This window comes from Bombina bombina, chromosome 3 (genome assembly GCF_027579735.1).
Source record: "Bombina bombina isolate aBomBom1 chromosome 3, aBomBom1.pri, whole genome shotgun sequence".
Classification (NCBI taxonomy): Eukaryota; Metazoa; Chordata; class Amphibia; order Anura; family Bombinatoridae; genus Bombina; species Bombina bombina.
This window is the reverse complement of record NC_069501.1, coordinates 359022391-359034387: the sequence shown is the minus strand read 5'-3', so window position 1 is coordinate 359034387 and position 11997 is coordinate 359022391. Positions and strand designations below refer to the sequence as shown.

The following is an 11997-nucleotide window of genomic DNA, read 5'->3' as shown; positions in this document are numbered from 1 at the left end:
ATTCTCATTGCTCCAGCGTGGCCTCGCAGAATCTGGTTTGCAGATCTGGTGGAGATGTCTTCTCTTCCACCTTGACGTCTTCCATTAAGGAAGGACCTTCTTCTGCAGCGTCCATTCCTTCATCCAAATCTCGTTTCTCTGAAACTGACTGCTTGTAGATTTAACGCTTGATTCTTTCTAAGCGTGGTTTTACTGAGTCAGTCATTGAGATTATGATTCAGGCTCGTAAGCCTGTGACTAGGAAGATTTATTATAAGATTTTGGCTACTCGTGGAGTAGAGTTAGGATTCCTAGGATTTTGTCTTTTCTCCAGGAGGTTTTGGAGAAAGGTTGTCAGAGTATCTGTGAGTAACATTAAATAAACTACAGAAGTATCATAGAATCTAATATTCCATTTTGATGTGAATTGGTCTCATAACAGACCAGCCGCAACCCCCATGTTTCCTGATTAAAATACTTCAGCTAGGAACAAAAGGTTTAGCTTTTGAAGCTCATCACTCCACATGAGGTCATTACAGGGACCTGATAATTAACCAAGCTTGGATGTATCCTGGGATATTTGGAGACGACATTCTGTACATAAAGTCAGATAAACAAACATAAATTCTGAGAATACAGTAATTAGCACAGACCTGTTAATTGCCCCTAAACCTCAAAAAACATGTGCTGACCAAGCAGAAACACATGTTGCATTGTAACTCTCCAATTCAATTTAAATTACAACTTGTGTTTAAATTTCAAGTAAAATATACCTCAGTATTACATAAATATCTATATATATGGATCTGAGAAATGCAGTTCAGGTTTGTAATAAATTTGATGGTTAACAAATTCTTATATTTTTCAGGCATCTAATAAGTACATATGTGGTTTGTGTTTTAAATAGTGTCATGTGTTGTATACACTCAGCAAGAAATATGCAGATATGAAATATTTATATGGGATAGTAATAAATATGAAACCACTGAAACCACTGAAACCACATATGATTGCTGATCTCAAGGTATGTATGTGATGTTAAGATGATGGTTGAGATATTAATTGGATCCATGCTGAGTATTAAAGTCCTTTTAAATACCCATATATTTTAAATGTATAAGAATTACTTTGTATTATGAGAAATATATAATATCTGGTCTTGAAATGCTCAGGATGAGTGGTATGACGTGGTCCAATACACATGGAACATGTGACTTATTAATACTAGAAAATATAATACATTGCAATATATATATATATATATATATATATATATATATATATATATATATATATATATATATATATATGAATCCATATTAAACTGTAGCAGTATCTGCTGCCACCTATGGTTTAAAAATGGTATGGCAGCCAAAACAAATTGACTGTTCAAAACATATGTTTCCAGTAGGCCAATTAAGTGTTTCAACTCTAAGGGTGGACCAGGGAAAAGCACCGGATAAAGGGCCAATTCAAATTCTGTGGGAGTGAGTAAAGAAACGGGGGAGGAATTCTTTATTCTTGGAATAAAGGTCCAGACAACTCACTGCTAAAAACAGACAGATTTAAAGAAGCATTAACTTTGGAGAGAAAATACACAGGCTTTGGGCCCATTATTTCCTTTGCCATCTTGGGACACTTTCTTGAACAAGGAAAGATTAACAATTTGAGAGCTGTAACGTTGCATATTGTGAAGTAAACCCTCCATAGATGACCCACAAGTACTCTGGAAGCTGAAAGATTGATTTGATTATTTGGGTGAAGTATAAAACTCTGTTAAAGGGATACCAACCCCACATCTTTTCTTTCATGATTCTGATAGAACATGCAATTTTAAGCAAATTTCTAATTTACTCCTATTATCAATTTTTCTTTGTTCTCATGTTATCTTGATTTGAAAAAGCAGTAATAAAAGGTTAGGAGCCGGCCCATTTTTAGTTCAGCACCTTGGTAGAGAGCTTGCTGATTGGTTTGCTACATTTAGCCACAAATCAGCAAGTGCTACCCAGGTGCTGAACAAAAAATGGTCTGGCTCTAAAGCTTACAGTACTGCTTTTTCAAATCAAGATAGCATGAGAACAAAGAAAAATTGATAGTAGGAGTAAATTAGAAAGTTGCTTAAAATATCATGCTCTATCTGAATCATGAAAGAAAAAAAAATTGGGTTTAGTATTCCTTTAAGTATATAATTTAATATAAATATTTTAAAGCAAATACATTGGATGTTGCTACAGTCTAATTGCAGTTAGTACATTTAAAAGGGCACAGTTTGTATTTCAAGCTTGTGTTTCATAGCCCTGTGTAGTTTAAAACTAGTCTTTTGTTTGCCAAGTAATTTATAATTGCAGCCATACAAATATATTTTAGAATTTGTCTTAATTGTAGATAATTAAGAATTTATTTTGGCCAGTTTCATCACTAGGGTTGGTGTCACCCCCCCTCCCCCCAGAAAGCAGAAACACAAAAACACAGGCACACACACATACAAACACTCAGACACACTCAAAAACACACTCAGATGCACACACAAACACACTTAGACACACACACACACACACACAAAAACACACATACAAAAACACTCAGACACACACAAAAACACTCAGACACACACACACACAAAAACACTCTAACACACACACAAAAACACTCTGACACACAAACACTTATACACACACAAACAAATGCACTCAGGCACACACACACACAAACAAACAAATGCACTCAGACACATACACACAAAAACACTCAGACACACACACACAAAAGCACTCAGACACACACACAAAAACTCTCACACACACATATACAAAATATGTAAACTGCACTGCATTAATTATAAAGTTCATGCCTAGAGCTGCTCCCTGGCTCAACAGAGCATCAAATGAAAGATAAACAGAGCACTCTAAAAATAAATCACTAAAAAAAATGTTTAGGCGTGCAAACGATGAAAATTCTGCTCTCTGACTCTGTTCCAAGTCTGTCTGCCTACCGCTTCTTATGGCCAAGCACCTCTGCTCTCTGCCCACTTCCAGACCCCCATCCGCCCTCCTCTCCTACCTCTTCAGTGTGCACTTAGTGTACCGTAACTGTACCGGTCTGGTGGGCATCATACGTGGCTCCTTCACTTTAGAGTCCGTGTCAGACAGTCATGCGGTTATGTGCCAGGCACCCCTCTCATAATTTCCCAGTTCCCGTTTAGAGAGACAGCACAACGGTGAGTGACTCCACTGCTCCACACGTCACTGAGTAGTGAGCACAGATAGGCAGGCAGGTTTAGGCTAGCAGCGAACTTCGCAAGCCCCACGGCACGCCCACAACATTCATAGTGAAATTGGTCAGGGGAGGAGCAAAGTACAAACAAGCAAAAGCAGCCTGGAAAACTATTTGTGGAAATTGCAGCACTGGCTCAAGGGGTAAAAATATGAAGTGTCTACAACTTCCCCAGTCCCACTAATGTTCACAAATGCTGGCCCCTCTAATAAAAAATATATGCATCTCTATATTGTATTTCTTTGAATTTCAATAAAATAAAAAAAAAAATTGTGGTGTCACCCCCTGAAGGGTGTCACCCGGGTGCGGCCCGCACCCCCTAGTGACACCACTGGCGGGAGTGTGGCGGTTTAGGGGTTAATATGTTTATTATAGTGGCGGCGACGTTGGGGGCAGCAGATTAGGGGTTAATAAGTGTAGGTAGGTTGCGGTGACATTGGGGGTGGCAGATTAGGGGTTAATAAATATAATGTAGGTGTCTGCGATGTTGGGGGCAGCAGATTAGGGGTTAATAAGTATAATGTAGGTGTCGGCGATGTCCGGAGCGGCAGATTAGGGGTTAATAAATATAATGTAGGTGTCGGCGGCGGCAGATTAGGGGTTAATAAGTGTAAAATATGGGGTGTTTAGACTCGGGGTTCATGTTAGGGTGTTAGGTGTAAACATAAAATTTGTTTCCCCATAGGAATCAATGGGGCTGCGTTACTGAGCTTTACGCTGCTTTTTGGCAGGTGTTAGACTTTTTCTCAGCTGGCTCTCCCCATTGATGTCTATGGGGAAATCGTGCACGAGTACGTACAACCAGCTCACCGCTGACTTAAGCAGCACTGGTATTGGAGTGCGGTATGGAGCACAACTTTGCTCTACGCTCACTTCTTGCCTTTTAACGCCGGGTTTGTAAAAACCTGTAATACCAGCGCTGTAGGTAAGTGAGCGGTGAGAATAACGTGCAAGTTAATACCTCACCCCTCATAACGCAAAACTCGTAATCTAGCTGTTTGTAAATAAATACAAAAAAAAAAAAAGGCATAATGTCATAAAAGTTTTTTTTTTATTCAACAGTCCTGTTTGTGGAAACCCAATTTTTATAAAGTACCTTTCTTAATTAGCTCAGTAAAACGAAAAAACTATATACATATCATTATGTAAAGACCATGAATAATTTGTCATATGCATAAAACATCACCTCTTTAGTGACACAGATCAGTGAGATAGGAGACTGCTTGCCTCAGGGTGATTCCTCTCCTTTTTACTTTCAGTTTTAGCTCTAAGTAGTTATCCGGTCTTAACACGCCCCCTTTGTGATCTTGTTGCTCCATTAGTATGATTGACATCCAATGCAGCCAATTAGCATAACAGCTTCCTTTCAAATATATATATATATATATATATATATATATATATATATAAATTATTTTTTTTGTAATGTATATGCTTGTGATCTGTGTATTTTAACCTTTGCTATACCAGGCAAGCAAGCAAGCACTGCCACTTTAACACAATTAAAAAAAAAATATTTTTTTTAAAGTGCTCCCCACTGCTCCCTATTGCGCCCCGGGCCACTGCCCGGTCTGCCCGCTCCTAGAAACGGCCCTGAGAGGAAGGGAGGGAAAGAAGAATACACTTTTAAAACTATCACTGCCCTTCACATGCAACAACATACAGTAATTACCATCATTCAAGTAATGGAACTTTTTAAGTGTCCGTTTACTATTTACTCTATGGTTTCATGAATGCAGAGAAAGCTAGCTATTAGTAGCTAACATACATTAGAGCTGAGAGTTTATGATTAGACATCACAAGCTGATCTAAGCAGTGCACAGACTCATTCAGTCTGATAGTTATTAAGTCCTGCAATAAGCACTGCGCTCGCAGACCCACCACAGCTGACAAGAGGAGGCAGCATATCGGCACAATGTCTTCTCGAGCCTCACCTTGTAAGCATATCCCGGGTAAGTTTCTCACCAAGAACGCTTCCACTGCAAAAATGCCACCGCTCTAAATGAAGCAACGGTTTAAAGGAGCACTGCCTGTGAAGAGTGACCTTAATCAGTGCACGTGCCTTGCTTCTCTGTAAAAGCCTGCATTTTATCGCTCACTGTACTGTGTGCTGGCTTTTAGAGAGAGAATAGAACAGATGTGTTGCCCCTCCTAAAACTTCTGCCCTAGGCACCCGCCGTGTTGCCTTAGGCCATAATACGCCCCTGTGCGTTCTTTAAAATTCTATTTACAGGTGACTAAGGATTTTTGACAGTCTTCTGCCCTTTTTGTTTGTTTCTCAGGAAAGTGTAAGGGTCAGAAGGCTGCTGCTACTTCTCTTTCCTTTTGGTTGAGAAGTATGACTACTTTTGCTTATGAAACTGCTGGACAGCAGCCTCCTGAGAGAGTTACAGCTCATTCCACTAGGGCTGTCTCGTCTTCTTGAGCTTTCAAAAATGAAGCTTCTCTGGAACAGATTTGCAAAGCTGCATCTTGGTCTTCTCTGCACACTTTTTCTAAATTTTTTACATTTGATACTTTTGCCTCAGCTGAGGCTTCTTTTGGGAGAAAGGTTCTTCAAGCGGTGGTGCCTTCTGTTTTGCTCCACCTCTTTTTCCCTCCCTAGTCATCCGTGTCCTCTAGCTTGGGTATTGGTTCCCACTAGTAATTGATGATGCCGTGGACTCACCATATCTTAAGAAAGAAAACATAATTTATGCTTACCTGATAAATGTATATATTTCTGGATATGATGAGTCCAAGACCCCACACTTATATTTAAGACAGTTATTTTTTACTAAACCTCAGGCACCTCTACACCATTGTATTATTCCTTTTTCGATTTCCCTTCGGTCAAATTACTGGGGATTATGGGGAGGGGAGTGGCATTTAACAGCTTTGCTGTGGTGCTCTTTGTCACCTCCTGCTGGACAGGAGAGATATTCCCACTAGTAATTGATGACGTTGTGGACTCACCATATCCGGAAAGAAAGAAATGTATCAGGTAAGCATAAATTATGTTTTTTTGCTCCCCTCTCGAAAATTTTCAGCGAACCCCCACGGATGAGTCTAGAGAAAATTTTACTAATACTTGAAACTATAAATCACAAGATGCACAGGGCAGCAAACTCCCTACACAGCATGAGGGTCTGACAGGGGGACCTTCAGTGCAATGTTTCTAACTGTGCAGGCTACTGCCCTGCTTTCTCTACTTGCCTTCTACTTAGGATAATTTTGCATTTGCATGCCCTATTCCACTACTAATGGTGCTCTGTGCTGGGGACAATGGCATGGCAACCATTAAAACCGCAATGTTGTTTTTAGAAATGTCTTTAATCAAAGCATTTAATAACTATTATCAAATGCTTTATTTGATTATTACTTCAAAACATTATCATGTATTATCATAATACAGGTTAATGTGTGGAAGTAATAATTATACTTTCATTAAAAAGATAAAATTGTGGCAAAGTCAGCAAATGAAGTATGGTTCCAGCAATGATTATGTCTGTGACATGAGAGCTTTCGGGTGTGGCTTAGCTTCGCCTTGCCCCGGAATTACTTATAGACATGTTTCTTATACACTGTGTGCGTGTTGTTGCCTGGCTGTAAATGCTTATTTATTAGTAGCCTTTAAGGTGTGGCAAAAGGGCAAATCAGTCATGGCACCTACTGGTCTGCTTATGAGGCTTAACAGCCCGGGATATAAAAACTGGATCAAAGCCGGGCTTTGCCTTCAGCAGCTCAAGAGCTCCCTGCAGGAATTCCTTGCCAGCGAGATGATGAGATTTCACAGGCAGCTGGCTAGCAGGGTGCCAGCAATACCAGGGCATAGATGCCAGTGCAGACCCACCGGCAAGCAGGTAAGGCTACAGAAGCCACTCGCAGACAGACAGTAACTATGTCCGCTGTGTATTACCTCAGCAGACTACGTCACTGTTTGCAATATAAGAGCGCCTAGGAAGTGTGCGGCGGAAGGTAACTGTCATGTACGATGATGGATCAGTGACAGGAATCAATTATCCTAAATAAACTGCTATTCATATTTTTTTCTTAAGGCTGAAGAGACTTTGAATCAATGATTTAGCTGCAACGATAGTTTCTCCCAAAAACGTATTTGTTTATAAATACAAATACATAAATATGAGTACATATATATTGCATTCACATCTGTAATCTTGGCATCTGTCTGATGAATATCCTTACTGGGTAATCATGATATATTTTTTATTGACACTCAAATACTACTCAGTTAAGATTTTGTCCATAATGATACAATTTACTATACTGTATTACAAAATAACTGCATACAAAAGTCCACTGGCTCCCTACTCACAGAAAAAAAGCTGCTGGGCACAAAGACACTGGCCCTCACTCACTAAAAAACAAGCAAGACAAATCTTATTTACAAGTAAGGTTTCACTGAAGTGTGAGCTCTACAGTACAATGTCAATTTTAGGACATGGTCAAATGCTTTCCCCCAAGCATCAGTCGAGAATTGATGTTAGGTAAAACAGGACTGCTTTACTGAGAACACAGCACAGTATTTGGATTGAAGATATTCATCAACATATTTATATAGATTAGAACAAAGTGAATAAATTCCTGAAACAATTAGTCTCCCTGGTGGGTTCATTACACTTGAATCTAAGGGATATTATAGAATACTAGTCCTAAAGCCTGTGTACACAGGCCATTTTTTGCAGTACAGTGGTCCCACACTTTCTCTTGCGCTCTCTCTTTTGTTCTCTCTCTCTATCTTTTCTCTCTCTCTCTCTTTTGTTCTCTCTCTCTCTCTTTTGTTTTTTCTCTCTCTCTCTCTCTCTTTTAGTTTTCTCTCTCTCTCTCTCTCTCTCTTTTAGTTTTCTCTCTCTCTCTTTTAGTTTTCTCTCTCTCTCTTTTAGTTTTCTCTATCTCTCTCTCTCTCTCTTTTAGTTTTCTCTCTCTCTCTTTTAGTTTTCTCTCTCTCTCTTTTAGTTTTCTCTCTCTCTTTTAGTTTTCTTTCATGTAATTAGCAAGAGTCCATGAGCTAGTGACGTATGGGATATACATTCCTACCAGGAGGGGCAAAGTTTCCCAAACCTTAAAATGCCTATAAATACACCCCTCACCACACCCACAATTCAGTTTTACAAACTTTGCCTCCGATGGAGGTGGTGAAGTAAGTTTGTGCTAGATTCTACGTTGATATGCGCTCCGCAGCAAGTTGGAGCCCGGTTTTCCTCTCAGCGTGCAGTGAATGTCAGAGGGATGTGAGGAGAGTATTGCCTATTTGAATGCAGTGATCTCCTTCTAAGGGGTCTATTTCATAGGTTCTCTGTTATCGGTCGTAGAGATTCATCTCTTACCTCCCTTTTCAGATCGACGATATACTCTTATATATACCATTACCTCTGCTGATTCTCGTTTCAGTACTGGTTTGGCTATCTGCTATATGTAGATGAGTGTCCTGGGGTAAGTAAGTCTTATTTTCTGTGACACTCCTAGCTATGGTTGGGCACTTTGTTTATAAAGTTCTAAATATATGTATTCAAACATTTATTTGCCTTGACTCAGAATGTTCAACTTTCCTTATTTTTCAGACAGTCAGTTTCATATTTGGGATAATTCATTTTAATTTAACATTTTTTACCTTAAAATTTGACTTTTTCCCTGTGGGCTGTTAGGCTCGCGGGGGCTGAAAATGCTTCATTTTATTGCGTCATTCTTGGTGCGGACTTTTTTGGCGCAAAAATTCTATTTCCGTTTCCGGCGTCATACGTGTCGCCGGAAGTTGCGTCATTCTTTGACGTTATTTTGCGCCAAAAATGTCGGCGTTCCGGATGTGGCGTCATTTTTGGCGCCAAAAAGCATTTAGGCGCCAAATAATGTGGGCGTCTTATTTGGCGCGAAAAAATATGGGCGTCACTTTTGTCTCCACATTATTTAAGTCTCATTTTTTATTGCTTCTGGTTGCTAGAAGCTTGTTCTTTGGCATTTTTTCCCATTCCTGAAACTGTCATTTTAAGGAATTTGATCAATTTTGCTTTATATGTTGTTTTTTTCTTTTACATATTGCAAGATGTTCCACGTTGCAACTGAGTCAGAAGATACTTCAGGAAAATCACTGCACAATGCTGGAGCTACCAAGCTAAGTGTATCTGCTATAAACTTTTGGTATCTGTTTCTCCAGCTGTTATTTGTATTGCATGTCATGTCAAACTTATTAATGCAGATAAAATTTCCTTTAGTACTGTTACATTACCTGTTGCTGTTCCGTCAACATCTAATTTTCAGAGTGTTCCTGATAACATAAGAGATTTTATTTTTTAAATCCATTAAGAAGGCTATGTCTGTTATTTTTCCTTCTAGTATACATAAAAGTCTTTTAAAACTTCTCTTTTTTTCAGATGAATTTTTAAATGAACATCATCATTCTGATACTGATAATGGTTCTTCTGGTTCTGAGGTTTCTGTCTCAGAGGTTGATGCTGATAAATCTTTGTATTTGTTCAAGATGGAATTTATTCGTTCTTTACTTAAAGAAGTGTTATTTGCATTAGAAATAGAGGATTCTGGTCCTCTTGATACTACATGTAAACGTTTAAATAAGGTTTTTAAATCTCCTGTAGTTATTCCAGAAGTGTTTTATCTCCCTGATGCTATTTCTGAAGTAATTTCCAGGGAATGGAATAATTTGGGTAATTTATTTACTCCTTCTAGACGTTTAAGCAAATTATATCCTGTGCCATCTGACAGATTAGAGTTTTTTGGGACAAAAATCCCTAAGGTTATGGGGCTGTCTCTACTCCTGCTAATGTACTACTATTCCTACGGCAGATAGTACTTCATTTAAGGATCCTTTAGATAGGAAAATTGATTCCTTTCTAAGAAAAGCTTACTTATGTTCAGGTAATCTTCTTAGACCTGCTATATTTTTAGCGGATGTTGCTGCAGCTTCAACTTTTTGGTTAGAAGCTTTAGCGCAACAAGTAACAGATCATAATTTTATAGCATTATTTTTATTCTATAACATGCTAATAATTTTATTGGTGATACCATCTTTTGATATCATTAGAGTTGATGTCAGGTATATGTCTCTAGCTATTTTAGCTAGAATAGCTTTATGGATTAAACTTGGAATGCTGACATGTCTTCTAAGTCAACTTTGCTTTCCCTTTCTTTCCAGGGTAAATAATCATTTTCGTTCCTTTCCTCACAAGGAACAAAAGCCTGATCCTTCATCCTCAGGAGCGGTATCAGTTTGGAAACTATTTCCAGTTTGGAATATATCCAAGCCTTATAGAAACCTATAGCCAGCTCCTAAGTACCTATGAAGGTGCGGCCCTTATTCCAGCTCAGCTGGTATGGGGCAGATTACGTTTTCTTCAAAGAAATTTGGATCAATTCCGTTCTTAATCTCTGGTTTCAGAAACATTGTTTCAGAAAGGTACAGAATTGGCTTCAAGTTAAGGCCTCCTGCTAAGAGATTCTTTTCTTTCCCGTGTCCCAGTTAACACAGCAAAGGCTCAGCATTTCTGAAATGTGTTTCAGATCTAGAGTTGGCTGGAGTATTTATGCCAGTTCCAGTTCTGGAACAGGGGCTGGGGTCTTATTTTATCTCTTCATTGTACCAAAGAAGGTCAATTCCTTCAGACCAGTTCCGGATCTATCATTATTGAATCATTATGTTAGGATACCAACATTCAAGATGGTTACTGTAGGACTATCCTGCCTTTTGTTTAGCAAGGGCATTATATGTCTACAATAGATTTACAGTATGTGTATCTGCATATTCCGATTCATCCAGATCACTTTTAGTGTCTGAGATTCTCTTTTTAGACAAGCATTACCAGTTTTGTGGCTCTACCGTTTGGCTTAGCCTCAGTTCCAAGAATTTTTTTCAAAGGTTCTCGGTGCCCTTCTTTCTGTAATCAGAGAATAGGGTTTTGGTATTTCCTTATTTGGACGATATCTTGGTATTTGCTCAGTCTTCTCATTTTCGAAGAATCTCATACGAATCGACTTGTGTTGTTTCTTCAAGTTCATGGTTGGAGGATCAATTTACCAATCAGTTCATTGATTCCTCAGACAAGGGTAACCTTTTTAGGTTTCTAGATAAATTCAGTGTCTATGACTCTGTCCTTGTCAGACAAGAGAAGTTTAACATTGATATCAGCTTGTCAAAACCTTCAGTCACAATCATTCCCTTTGGTAGCCTTATGCATGGAAATGTTGGGTCTTAGGACTGCCGCATCAGATGCGATCTCCTTTGCTCGTTTTCACATGCGACCTCTTCAGCTCTGTATGCTGAACCAATGGTGCAGGGATTACTCAAAGATATCTCAATTAATATCTTTAAACCGATTATACGACACTCTCTGACATGGTGGACAGATCACCATCGTTTAGTTCAGGGGGCTTCTTTGTTCTTCCGACCTGGACTATAATCTCAACAGATGCAAGTCTTACAGGTTGGGGAGCTGTGTGGGGGTATCTGACGGCACAAGGGGTTTGGGAATCTCAGGAGGTGAGATTTCCGATCAATATTTTTGAACTCCGTGCAATTTTCAGAGCTCTTCAGTCTTGGCCTCTTCTGAAGAGAGAGTTGTTCATTTGTTTTCAGATAGACAATGTCACAACTGTGGCATACATCAATCATCAAGGAGGGACTCACAGTCCTCTGGCTATGAAAGAAGTATCTCGAATTTTGGTTTGGGCGGAATCCAGCTCCTGTCTAATCTCTGCGGTTCATATCCCAGGTATGGACAATTGGAAAGCGGATTA

General features: G+C 39.1%; 1 protein-coding gene across 1 annotated transcript in view; it reads left to right on the top strand.

Moving 5' to 3' along the window:
- The first annotated feature begins 6790 nt into the window (after positions 1-6790).
- The window catches only part of C3HXorf38 (chromosome 3 CXorf38 homolog), a 48451-nt gene continuing 43244 nt past the window's right edge, over positions 6791-11997 (top strand). The window contains exon 1 of the mRNA XM_053706479.1: positions 6791-7094. Coding sequence (XP_053562454.1) covers positions 6894-7094 — 201 coding nt within the window. The 5' untranslated portion in view covers positions 6791-6893. The remainder of the gene's footprint in view (positions 7095-11997) is intronic.